This window comes from Syngnathoides biaculeatus, chromosome 4 (genome assembly GCF_019802595.1).
Source record: "Syngnathoides biaculeatus isolate LvHL_M chromosome 4, ASM1980259v1, whole genome shotgun sequence".
Taxonomy (NCBI): Eukaryota; Metazoa; Chordata; class Actinopteri; order Syngnathiformes; family Syngnathidae; genus Syngnathoides; species Syngnathoides biaculeatus.
Window position 1 is genome coordinate 29625159 of NC_084643.1, and position 14336 is coordinate 29639494.

General features: G+C 41.6%; 1 protein-coding gene across 3 annotated transcripts in view; it reads right to left on the reverse strand.

The window, feature by feature from the left end:
- The window catches only part of adgrv1 (adhesion G protein-coupled receptor V1), a 104345-nt gene that overhangs the window by 19477 nt on the left and 70532 nt on the right, over positions 1-14336 (reverse strand). For all 3 annotated transcript variants that reach the window (XM_061817222.1, XM_061817220.1, XM_061817223.1), the window contains 2 exons: positions 7111-7227; positions 2242-2420 (listed from right to left, as the gene is read on the reverse strand). In XM_061817222.1, coding sequence (XP_061673206.1) covers positions 2242-2420; positions 7111-7227 — 296 coding nt within the window. The remainder of the gene's footprint in view (positions 1-2241; positions 2421-7110; positions 7228-14336) is intronic.

The window sequence follows — 14336 nt, forward strand, 5'->3', positions numbered from 1 at the left end:
ACTGGAGTACCAACGTGCCAGCAGGCGTAATATGTTACTTGGAGCATTCAGTGTTGTAGAGAATAGAAACCCCTTTTGTTTAGCTGTTTCATCTTGTGCCTGACAAACACAGTATTGCGGTAGGACGCTTGTCTACAATATATCATGTTTTGGCTGCGGCACAACAGACTGGTGGATAAGGGCAGGTTTAAAAGGTCCATCCATCCATTCTCAAGACCTATTGTTGTGTTCAGGGTCACATGGCACTAGAGCCTATCCCAGCTGATTTTGGCCGAAAGGAGGACCACACACTGACCTGGTCACCGATCAGTTGCAAAGGTTTTAAAGGTGTCTCAGAAAAGCTTCATGTAATCCCCCCACCATGTTTTTTGCTTCCTACAGTTCTGTTGCTGTGACTGTTTTCACTACCCTCTCTCTGAGTCCGTTTCCTCACAGCATCAGTTTCCCAGCAGAAGCTGGGAAAATCAGCACTCTTCTATTATGAAACCAAGTGGCGAGCAAGCACCGAAACACTCATGTGACTGTCTATTTCACAAGAGTGGTGGGAGTGTGGAATCCAAATACTGTAGGACCTCAGACTTGAGTGACTGGAGAGAGAACTAATTGGCTCAGTAGTAGTCATAACATGGCATAAGCTATGCCAAATACACAACTGCAATACAGACAGACCATGAGGGCGGAAACACACTCTAATATGGATATTTGTACTGTAGTGGCCTTGTGTCGGGGGTGTGAGAGTTTACTGTACTGAAAATCCCACAAGAAAGGGAAATCCTGCTCAAAGCACTTTAGCCATAAGTCTATTCATTGACTTCAGGCTGGTGAGGAAAACATTTGAAGGAAAGACAAAAGGTTCTGAAAGTACTATACTTTCTCAGACCAAAAATTAAGATTTGAGTTTCAGTTCATGGCCACAGAGAGTCGCTTGCATGGTTTGTTTGGCACATTTTTCATGACAGATGCCCTTCCTGACACAACGCACATTTGTTTTTAATCCAGCCTTGGGACCGGCACTGGCTTGGTACTGGGGCAGTGATCGGGAACTGAACTCTTACGTGAGAAAGGGAACAACATGTACCACTCCACTACGGGTGCTTCTGTGTAATTATTCATCATTCATCCTTAATGTATTCAAAACCTTAATTTCCATTGAAAGTTACCCTATTAAAACCGACACCAACTTTTAGATACTGTCCTGTGCACAGGCATATAATCTACTGTACAGTTACTGATAAACCACTTCACCGGTTGCCCCTAATGAAATCCAAATCCCACTGCTGTGTCAATCATTTTGCCTTCACAAATATAATAATGTTTTGCTTTAGAATGCTATTTACATATTGGACAATAATTTGTGTTAATAATTGTGATTGTAGCTTGCAGTGGTGCAGAACTGCAACAGGCAAAGTTGTTTGTAATCATACAGATTCCTTATTTCGTCACATGAAGCTAAAAACTACTTCAATAAACACAGTTCAGTGAATGCTGTCATTATATGAGATCTCAATAGGTTTCGTAGGAGTACCTAATGTTGTGTCTTCCGAATGTTTACCAAGGGCAGGCTATCAGCATCACCGTACAGACAGTTAAAGGAATTGGATATTATGATGAATGCCGCCTCTTTCCCGCAAAAGAGGAAGGCCAACTTTACTTTTCTGGGCACACTGAATACTCCTCTGTATCTGCACATTTTGCATCTATGTGCCCACTGTCTCAGGGCCACTTACCCGCCCACAGGAAGCTGGCGTGCACGCTCGGTCCCAAGGATAGCAGCCACACCTAAGGCCACCAGCTAATTTTAGATGTGACTTCACATCCAAACTTTAGTAGTGTTTGACTTTAACACATATGAGGATGCCAAGCATAAAAAAAACAGCCACTTGCAAAAACATTACACATTGTGTATGCGTGAGCATTGGTTTGTTTTGAAGTTTTAACATTCTTTCTACTTACAGAAATTACGCAGTTATTTATAGCTTTCGACTTTACACACACACACGCTAAGTGCGAGGGTATGGTTGCCGTCAGTTCGCTTTTGTAATTTGTTTTGCCGGTAGTGAGCTTTGACCTCTAAAGGGAAGACTGAGGTTTCTGTGTGAGGAGAAGCATGCAAATGACTGACTCCTTTCCTGGTTCATTCATTTGATTGGCTGAGCAATCACCTCACATGATGTCACCAAGTCAGGTATTTACTCAAGGAAACAAGCTGCATCACTTAAAAAACACACACAAGCCACTTACACATCCCCTTGCACCAATCCGTAGACAGCGTGAATGTTCCAGTCGAAGCCTCCAAGGAGCACGATGACCAGGATGATGATGACGAGAGCAGGAAGACCCCAGCCCAGAAGGAAGTACAGCAGGTATCGGCGCTCCGTGTGCTCATCGTTCATTACAAGCACCTGCCAGAAATTTACTGCCTGTGGACAAAATGGATGAAATCACCTACTTAGCAATGTAATTTTGGAGCTTCTAAAAAAAAAATTGAAGGAGCCAGTCATTTTTTTTCAGGTCTGCAATGTGTGTTTCTTTCGGCTTGTCCCTTTTGGGGTCGCCACAGCGTATCATCTCAGATGAACGCATATATATATGTTTGGCACAATTTTTACACCGGATGCCCTTCCTGACACAACCCTTCTCAGGGAGTGGAGGCCCCAGTGGGATACAAACCCACAACCGCTGGTTCACCAAACCAGTGCTCTAACCACTGAGCCTCCTTTTCAGGTCTGCAAATTATGCAAAATTGACAACTATATCTAATTACTAGGCACTCATAATTGGTTAAATCAAACAAAAATGTGGTTTTAATGCTATTGCTGGCTTCCCCTAAACAATCAATTGATCGATAGTTTCTGTAACCAAGTAACATGTTCGTTTGCCTCTTCCACTATCCCTTCAAATTCCATCACTTCAAACTTCCGTTTGCATTTGCAGGGCTCTCAAAAAATATCCACGAAAACAAAAATCCTCAGTGCCGAACAAAACAGATAAAACATTTATATACAGCATTCGCCATCATTTTTTACACATTGCCTTGTCAAACGCCATCTCTTCGTGTAAACACGCGATATACTTTATAGTATTATACCAACACAGTATTTCCCTCATAGTCATGAGATCCGGGTTTGAATCTCCTCTGTGCATTGTCCTCATGCGTATGTGGATTTTCTTTAGATACTGTGGCTTTCTCCAACATCCCCTTAAATTCCTAAAATATAAGTTGGGATAGGCTCAGGCTCGGCCACGACACCAGTGGTATACAAAATTAAATTAACTGCTTTGTAATCCAGCTGGCTGTTTCACACTTGTCCATCGAACACATTGTTACATAAGAACCTTCTCACAGAGCATGAGCAGGTGTAGCCACCAGACAAGTTTAAAGTTCACAGCATGTAAATGAAGCTGCAGTATGACCTAAGGACACAAAAGACCGTCCTGCTCTTTGTTCAGAGCAATGAACCTTTATATGACACCTATAAAGCTGACGATGTTTGTCATTGGTCACCCCGTCTGTCAACACATTTGCAAAGAGAGCAAGCACTGTGTGTGATGCAACAGGAGGTTATGTGATGCTGACTTCCTCCACAAGCAACCTCTGCTCCGCCATAATCCTAACTACATTGTAGAAAATAGTGCAACGAACGGCGCTTCACACACGTGCAGCATCCAAAGCAGCATTGCGGTTGTGAAAGAGCCCAAGAGTGCGTCACGAAGACAATAGGGAACTGTCGCAATCCAAACTGGGCTTTCCCTTGGATGTCAGGCGGGAAATGGAAGATGTTGCCTCAAGTTGAACTCATTCACTGTTAACAGCGAAGGTCGACGTTAGTTGAAGAGCATAAAAAATGGATTGTTTTTCCTGTGGTTAGCCAAACAAGTATGTTTATTTCTTGATCATTTTGTCATGACGGAAATAATAGGATGTGGTCAGGGGAAACAATCTTTTCTTTTTTTCCCGCTGACAGACCAGTAACAATTTTTAATAGCAGCATGATAAGATTTTCCCGAAAAATTAGACAGTCTGTCAAAATACAGATTCAGATTTTTCAACAAACCCCTTTTTCGATTGGCTGGCAAGTTAAAATGAAAAAATATCCACCAATCATTCGTACGGGATTAAATTCAGAGAGAGTGATGCATCAACATTACCATAGTGCTTGAAGTGGCGTCACCATTTGTAAAAACTCAACTAGTGCAAATGGAACATAATAAGAGCAATGCGGGTGCTAGAACAGGTCATGTTCTTGAGCCATCGATTGTTTTTTCATTAATTAATTTATTATTGTGAATTTTACAGGTATTTGAAGTGCTCCTTTCATCTTTTGTAGAAAATTCCACAAAGATGGGGGCCATTAGTCATGTTGTTAATTGTAAGAAAGAATACACCTTTAAAGTCAATACTGCCACAGGTCAAACCTCCATTGTGATCTAATGGAAAAAAAAAACTTGTGTTAATATTAAACTATATCATGCATTCATGCATTAATTCAATGGGCATGTATCTGGTGTGCACGCATATAGACATATTGCCCGTATATACATTTGATGATGAAAAAAAGAAAAAAGTTCTAAAGTACCGCAACATCAATGCTAGTTTTATTAGCCCTTTTATGGCATTTTGGACTGTGTACTAGCATTAAGCTTGATTTGTTAGGCAAACTTATGGTTTGGTTAAATGCACAATGTGTCATTCTCTTTGTTTTATGTTTAGCCTGGCAGTAAACTGCTTGATGTAAGCCTTTAGCCAATTTGTTGAAGAATTCTTCAGTATCTGTCAAACTATTGCTTGTTGCCACTATCTAGCTCTGGTAACTCAAATTTTGGTTGCGACTCAAGACTAAAAATGTCAAGCAAGGATTCAGATCCCAAAAAACTATTATGTTTGGTCAGTTGCAAGTCCAGGTTGTGAGCTGTAATTTACTTTCAAAGTACTGTGGTAAATTTAAAATAGCAATATTAAAGTTAAACAGCTGAGCGAAAACTTACTAAAGAAGTCATCCACTTTATTACAAAATGTCTCAAAAGCACAAGCACTTAGTACATTACCCGAATGTTGACGCTACCACGACATGACAGCTGTCCTAACTGGTCTACTTGTGTTATAGGCTGCTAAAGTAATGCTTTGAGTGTCACCATAGCAATGACAGACACCATTTTCCTTACTACGATCCAGCACACCATGAAGCTGTTATTTTAAGGTTAAATTACCACTTGTTGTTGCCTCAAATGTTAGGATGAATACCTCCTGGGCCACTGACAGGACATGATCATCATGCCCCGATGGCAGCGCATGAAGGCAAAACATTGCAGTGTTTGTGTGACAAACCGGCCAAGACCAAAAACATTTTCGACTACCTTAAAAAGTGCAGCGTAGTTATGTAATCATATGCAGCCTCTCTGGAAACTGACGACAGGGAGCCCCGCCCGACAGTCAAGCAGGCAAAATCCGGTCCGGATCCAGATATAGCCTGCCTTCTGCCAGCATGATATTGGCTATTCCCCTGACTATTAGATGTTCACGTCCACTCATCCACTATCAAAGATAAAGTCCCCGCCATCAGCATGCATGCTGCATGTATTGATTTCCTTGTGGTTTGAAATTGGTTTGCTGGCGCCTGTTAATATCAGAAGATAGGCTCTTGAGTGTCTGCCTGATAGGAGTGCTGAGACATCACTGGGATCAATGGAAAGACATTGAGGAGGACAAAGAGGCTCGGTGACAGCCATCAATTACAACCATGGTGGCTGTGATATCGTAGTATAATTGTCAGCCTCATTTCAAGAGCTGATGTCTGGCTTTGTGATATAAAGTGCCTTGACTATTCTGCTCGTGTCAGTTTTTCTGTCCTTATATAAAAAAAAAAAAAAGCACAGCATATAAAGTGCTTGGGGAAAAAAAAATTGTTGACAACAAGATTATTAGCTTTTCAGACTTCTCCATTAATTATTATTGTCTTTGTTTATGTATAACACTGTTATTGTAGCAGTGCGCTTTTTTTAAAAAAATTCTATAAAGTACTGACAACATACTGTAAATGTAGCATTCCAAGTACTCTATTAATGTTAAGATTTGGAACATATATTTGAGTAAAAATGATTTTATATTGTTTCCAATGCTTCATACATTATTTTATTTAGATTATTTGAGAAAAAAATGACATTTTATAACGTAGCTCACTGATAGTTGGAAACAAAGCTCGTGTTCTGTACGTGACTTGGCACAAGACAACAAAGAGAGGACAATGAAAGGAAGAGAGATGATAAAGTTTTCTGAATACAGCATTTCCATCTATTTGTTTTGATGAAATGCCCTTTAATCATTTTAAAATAGGAGACTATTGTGCTGAAAAGTGGGAGCAGGAGGAGCAAGGGGTTTATCTGAAGCCTGTGGTTGAAAGGACTTTAGGTCACGGTTACTGAATTCCTGTGTGTTCCCTGCAATCAGAAGTCATATACTGAATGGTCCCGCTGAAGGATTAAAATGGTTTTACGACCAGATCTACAGTACATAGCGATGATAATATTTCTTTGGCGGAGTATCTTCATCTTTAACTTTGGAGATGTGAAGATTTGTGGTGCTCCAGCACAAGAGGAATTGTTTCATAAATCATGCTAGATCTCAGAGTCACGCCAGCATGAATTTTTTTTTCATTACGCAACACCCAAAAAAGACCACAGTCTCAAAAAGAAGGGGTCAGATGGTCACACAAGGAGGGGATAGGAGCCGCTTGCATGAGGTTTTGCTAAGTGGCACCACCCTTGGTTCAAAGATCAAGTCACGCTCACATCTTGGCCCTCTTATGAATGAGCCCATTAGGAGCATGGATCTTTTTTAATGTTTTTTTTACCTTACATATTAAAAAAATAAAATAAAATCACGACGTATTGTGAAGGGTCCCAACACCGCTAATGCTAACTGACATAGCAAAAAAACAAAGGTAATTTTATGATGCACATGAAATCACATCAAATGTGGACAGTTGATGTAGATTCCCTCTTTTCCTTGAAAATAATCAGATAGTATATGTTACTTTAAGACATTTTAATCATGTGTAACCGATGCACATGTTGAAATTAAGTCAATTTAAAGGTATTTTTCAAGTGCAGTACCTGTATGAGCATCCAAAAAAACTGGCTGAGGTGGAAATAGTGAGAGAAGAGCGCCACAGCTGCACAGCTGTCCTCGGAAAACACCCGGCCACGGAAAGTTGACACCAGGAAGCAGATCTGTAAAAGCAAAAAGAACAAAAATATTTATCTATTGAATAACTCTTTCAAAGTGCACATCTCCTCTCCTATTGTGGATGATTTTGGGCCCTTTTTGCACAATTTGATAACAGTGATATGAATTAAAAAAAAAAATATATATATATACACATTTTTTTAATCAATATCTGATAAGTTGCATTTTGGATTTTTGTAAAAAAGAAATATTGTAAGAGCAGGGAAAAGTCCCATTAAAAATATTTTTTATGTATGAGCAGTGCACTGAAGCAAACACTGTAAATGTCCATTCCACAAATCAAGTGGGCACGTCAGAGACGGGGGGGCAATCGAATTCGCTAATCAATATCGGGAGCATGAATGAGAGTGCGGAAAAGCCAATGAGAGCAGCAGACAATACAGTGAGACCGACGCCCATGTAAAAAGCGTCATTAACCGCCGGTAAAAGAAAGACTGCTGCTGGTGACAGGTGTGTGTGTGTGTGTGTTTGGGGGGCAGGTCGCTTGTTACACAACCTGCAGGCTGTTGGGTCTGTGCCAAAGGAGTGCCAGTGAGGAGACAAGGAATGAATGATAACCAAGCCATTGTCAGTTGCTCCTCACCTTACAGCCATCAGGGCTTCAGGTAACAAACAAGGGAATGTGTGGAGTGTCAGAATGGTTAGGAATTACATTGTAGATACTGTATTAGGGACGTGTAAAACTTTTTCCACTTCACAGCTTGGATTTGCAAAACAAGCTAAAATCATTCCAATAAACTGGAGGGCAAACACATCATTGGCATAATAATTTAACTGCTCAATTTTTTAACATGCTGTCACAGTATCAATAGAAAATGCCAATGTTTTTGCTCTCTGTTAGTTCAACTTGTTATTTTTTTCTGTTTTCCAAAAATGTTTAAACAAGTTTTGAGCAACTAGCGAAATGTGAAGTAGATAAATAAATTCGAGAGTTGAAAAAAATGTCTACATCTGCGCTTTGGTCATCAATGACAAACTATTAGTGTCGTGTTACAATTAGTATTAGTGTGATATCGTGAAATCAGATTTTAAAAATGGATGATATCGTGTAATATTTAATATTTCCAACCATCCATTTTTTGAGCTGCTTATCCTCACGAGGGTCATGGGAGCACTGGCGCCGATCCCAGCTGTCGTTGACAGACGTCGGGGTACACCCTGAACTGGTTACCAGCCAACCGCAGGGCACACCGAGACAGACAAGAGTCGCATTCACAATCAGACCTACGGGCAATTTACTCTCCACTTAATCCATGTTTCTGGGTTGTGTGAGGAAACCGGAATGCCCGGAGAAATTCACATTAAAATTTAAATTGTCTTGTTTAACTTTTTCAAACAGCCACTAACTTGTAACATTCATCTTCGACAAAATCCGTCCATCCATCATCCATCAGTATCACTTATTAAGGGTTACAGGGAGCTGAAATCGATTCCAGCTGAATTTAGGCAAAAGGCATACTACAACCTGGATTGGATGGAAAAGGAATTGTGAGACTGTGTCTTGTATTTTTTCCACTGTTTTTATTTTTAATTAAAAAAAAGTGTGACATCTTTCCACTTTTTCTTATCATTGTCTGATGTTTTTAATTTGTTATTTGTGCAGAATTTGCACCTGGCCAATAAAAAAAAACATGCAAATGGCCAACGGCGGACAAGTTTTTCTCTCAATTTTCCTGCTCTCTTTTCGGGGAACACAGGAAAAAAAAAAACAGTGTGACCATTTTTGGATTTTGGATTTTTCCCATCTTGAGCGCGAGCCATCAGTTTTACATAAATAGGACTTCTGAGTCAGTGTTTTGCCATCCAAGGCCTGCAGAGTTGAGTGGGTGTGATGGCACAAGAAAGAAACCCATGCCACCATTGCCAGAAATCAACACTGGGTGGAGAAGCTGTTCAGGTAGTTAAAAGGCTGCCAGCGTAGAGGGACACACCCAAAATATTTAGAAAAACAAAAACAGCAGGGAATGTATCAGAGACATGTACATACTGTATGTACTATGTACAGTACAGCCGCAATACTGTAATGCAATAGACCGTATTTGCATCGGTGGAGGTTCCGCAAATGTTAACAATTCACAATTATTCATCCATGGAATAAACTGCACCCCCTCCAAAAAAAAAAACCAAACATAAAACTTGTCCTCAATTTGGCAGTTTTGAAATCATTTCTTAAAAACAATTTCTTCACCTCAGCGTTCCGTGACCATGCAAAAACAGCTACGAGCTTTGGCTTAATCTTAGTCTTTGGGACTTTTTCCACAACAAGGAGGAACTTGTTCTGCAAGCAATATCAAGTGAAGAAGAATACACAAAAACAGAGAGACTCACACTGAAAGCCATGGAACAACAATATACATCCAATGAAGATCACTTGTTAGGAGAGATTTTTTTTTCTGTCATACTATATGGGTTTATTATTTTTACACTGCTCTCGAAAAACAGCTTCCGTTTACCTAAAACCTTGCCTATAATTGTGTTCAATCTCACAAGGCCAATTGTACATGATCCTTATAACGTCTTCACAGTTAGTTGTCTGTTCTATGTTCTATGTACTGCATGTTTGTGTCATTTTGTCACTTTGACAGACCGAGCGCACAGCTGTTGCGTCACACTTTAGGCTGGGTACCAAATGGCTGAAACTGGTGGTCTAGATTAAAACACTGACAAAACAGATACAGTTAAAAGCCATGTAAGGGACACCTAATGAAAGGCAAATGAGACACAGGAGTTTGTGTGTCCATGACTTTTCTTTGGTTATAGGGTCTGCTAAAGAATTGCTGGTTAAGCACTGCTCCAAACACTTGCAACAAACGTAAGTACGAGAACACAATCATGTGGTTTGGGGGATCGACTCTCTGAGATGGCATTTCCACGTTATTTGTGCGCTTGAGTTGGTTTTCTTTTGGGTACTCAAACATTCTCCCTCAAATCAAAAACACGGATGCTAAGCTCATTCCAGAGGTTAAATTGTCCACAGGTGTGAATGCTCGTTTGTTTGGATGTGCTATCCGACTGACTGTCGACCAGTCCAGGATGTGCTCTGACTATTGCACAAAATTGTTTGGAATCGGTTCTACCTCACCCGTGACCCGAACGATGAAAAAAGCTACACAAAATAAGTGGATGTCCCATAGCATGGAAGGGAAGAAGAAAAAGTCCATTTCACTATCAGAGCACACTCCTCCTAACTTCTCCAGCAAAGACATGTAAAGTCAAAGACCTAATTAGCCTTGGGAGTATAATTATATAACCACCCCTCATTATACACCGACTGACCTTGAACAAATGTAATTTCGACAACATTCCCTACTTCAATCGTAGTGTTCACCTGTTGCATGTGTCTTTATGATGAGACGCTGCAGTAAAAGAGCTGCCACTCTGTGGGAAGTAAGCAGCGAGAGGTACATGTATGGATTTAGACAGAGACAGACTTACTGTCAGAGGTGGCCACGTATGAAGGTCACAGTTACAGTGGCCTTTGTTCAGTTCCTTGTGAAAATAGGGTACATGTCAGATGCCGTCAGGTAATGAGGAAAAGAGGTTATCACTGTGGGAAGGCGTCAGGTGCAGACAGAGGGTTTATCAAGACCTATCTACCCCCCTTGTCCTTTGTCCACCCCGTTCGACATCTCCATTGTGCAAGGCGCAAGGAGTCGACCTGTCTAGACCCTCAGGCTACTGACTAACTCTGGGAGGCACACGTCAGCATGGCTTGTGTCACGCGACGACTTGCCTGCGGCAGCTAAATCTTGCCGAACAGGATTGAAGTATCCAAAAATAAAAGCCTGACTGTTTGATTTCAAGATTGCGGAGTTCTACACTGAGGTGTTGCTTCACTTGCAAGACTTCAAGGCATAGCTGAAAACACAAAAACAACTCTGGATTAAACTACACCACAGCAGTCTTGAATGGGGGTGAAGAACTTCACAGCATTGACTGAGAGATTTGTCGTTATTATGTCACACAACACTGAAGATATATAAAAAACATACAAACAGATGTGACTTTTCATTTCAGTGTTATAGGGGTATCGTAATCAGTGGGCATGGATTATGATGTCACACTACGAGAAGTGCAGACAAAATATGTCTGGCCCAATCTGGAAAATCATCCATGATAGCTAATCGCGTCAATATCAGGGGCAAAAAATGTCCACCCTGTCAGCAAACTTAAATATATTGCAGTTTGCATAGATTCTACTTTGTCTGCTTGCAGTTAATTTTTACAAAACCAGTGTGGGAGCTTGACCAATACGCAGTTCACACAGCACACTGGAACATCTCGATTTTTCTGGTGAAATATGGACTGATCAAAAGACACCTTTTAGTGATATTGATTTGACGCTAAACGAGAATGAATTTCTCGTCTGAAAAGGAGCAAGCTTTGTATTTCTATCCGGACGAGGAACAGGAAGCAACACCTGGTTGCCGTGGCTGTGTGCTACTGGTGGTTGTTTCCGTCTTGGTCTCTCCGAGACTTTCACCGCTCATCAATGTAGCTCAGTGTGCTGACGCTGTGGAAGCTGTGCAGCAGCGTGGCCATAAATAGCTCGAGCCTGCATTACATCACTGGCTAATGTAAGGAGGGGGGAGAGGGGGACCCAGAGCTGTCTGCTTGCCAGACCATCCATCCATCCTGCAAAACACTTAACCTCCTACTCCCCCCTCCTCCAGCCATTCTATCCCTTTCTTATAGCCCCAAGTTCCTCTTCATCCTCACCAACAACCGCAGTCCAACCACCGCCCCCCTTCTCAGCCTCCTCTTTCTCTCACTCCCCCCTCCCCCAAAGAGCTACCGGTCTGATCTAGCTGGTTCCAGCCGCAGCCTGCTCCCTGGCTGTTTGCCTTTGTTCACAATGAAATACAGCAAAGCAAAAAACAGAAGTATGAGATGATGACATGTTTGGCTCTCGCAATGTCCACCCATTAGTCAAAACCGCTTGTTCCTGTCCTCACATGATTCATTCAGTCTTGGCTGGAATAACATTTATTTACTCAAAAAGTGATGCAGAACTCCGAGGGACGAGACTCCCTCAGCAGTATTTGTGTTTCTGTGGCATTTTTCAGCAACTTGCGTTCCTGCACTGTGTTGTTCTGCGAGCATCATCAGCCTGTTCACGTGCGACACTTTGTCAGTTGATGCAGACGTGTCCTTCATGTACTGAAGCGCACTGGATAGGCAGTTGCATGAGGCAGGTTACGCGGGACGGGCTGATGGCTGGGTTAGTAGGCCAGTGTGTGCGTGTGGCTGGAGGGTGAAGGGAGTACAGGGTTTGACTGGTCAGGCCAGTAGAACAAAAAAAGATAACACGAACAGGAGGTCAATGCATGATGACAATGAAAAGAATAGTTGAAACCTTCATTGCAACAAGTGTCTGATCTCAAATTTCTGTCCCTCGTCGTACCGCGTTGCAGATTTCAAGCCTCGATGGATAGTCACAACAAGATAAGGTGTTTGTTTTCGGAGTTGCAATTCCAGTTCACTGAGGCCACATGATAGAAATAAAGTTCACGGGTGTTTGGGGTAAAACCTCAAGCCGTGGTTTACGTGCTGAGCCATCTGTTGCCAAATAAACACCCTCTCCCCTTTGGTGTGTTTCCCATCCCAAAAACCACAACAAGGGAATCCAGTGTAGAATCAATTGATGGGCGTATAAAAACACTATACAGTATACCACGTCTCCCCTGTTGAAACAGCAAAAAACTCGACCAGGGAGGAATGTATTCTGGGTAGGAGAGTCCAAGAATAAAGGCTAACTTTAGCTCATATAGGATTTGGACCTCCGGCATAGAACCTGTCAGCACGTTGATGGTGTAGAAGCGCTATAGCACTTCAACATGTAAACAAGTTTACAGTGTCATCAGACACTGCATCAAGTCATAATCCAGTCAAAGAAGCGAGACTGCCTCCCCTTTGTTCAAATTCAGAAAACACTGTGAACAGTCCATGAATTCAGTATTTTATCGCATCATAACTCTAACACGTGTATAAAAATTGTAGAACTGTGCGACCGTAGGAGCATTCAAATTGCACTTTAAAATGGTCATTTCTGTTTCAGTTCACTTATTTCTTAGCAGCAATTTCCTCTCAACTTTGTGGAAGGCTGGAAGTACAATTTCCATTTTGTGAAGCATTTTCTAATGACTCAGCCAAATAGAGAAGCCAAGCGCCGCACAGCCACTCGAAGCACATTTAGCTAAATTCCAACAGGCCACTCTACTTATAGTCACACGGAACTCAAAGAGCGCTTGGCTTGCTGCTGGAAAACTGCATCTGCTCTCCATTAAAGAATACTTTCAAGGAAATTCTCTTTATGCGTCTGGAGAACATACAGAGAAACGTTTGGGATGTATGACACGTGACACACGCATACACATTGTACTCTGCAAACACCGAGAAGAGCTTCTCAAGGTCAACAAACTGTAGTCACGGTGCACTTACGGGACAATACAACGTGGGCGTACGCCACAACTCGCAAAATAGCATCTACATGGTCACTGTGTGAGCATCTTTTATGGTTTCTTGTGGTTCCAAAACACTGCAAAGCAAATATTGTGGTCAGTCTCACAACACTGGAAGGGCTCCTTCTTGATCCATGCAACAAACACTCCACTACACTCCAACGGGCATGTCTGCATGTGTGTGTCCTAACCCTCCCTTCACTTTTGTGCTCACCCGCTTCTGATTGTGCCTTCCTCACTTGCACCTTGTTATCACCGATAACCTCTTGTACTGAACCTCGTGCCTCACTGTCTTTCGTCGCCAGTTTGTTGTACTTCCCACATTCCTCGCCACTAATTCATCATGAGCTTCGACGCTGTTTGATGAACGATGTTGTGCTTTTGCCTCACGCTTTTGGAAAGTATTGCCTTCCCTGACTGCAAACCCGTGTGCTTGAACCCGGCCCGTTTCATTTAACGTTTTTTTTTTTTTTTCAAGACTGTCTTTTGCCACCTAGTCTTGGCTTTGGGTCATAATCCTCGTACACCAGGTACGGATAAATTCCATTTTTTCTTTCAAGAACTTAATATGACAAGACAAAATACATTTAAAAAAGATAATACACAATACAAAGCTGTGTCCACACTCTACC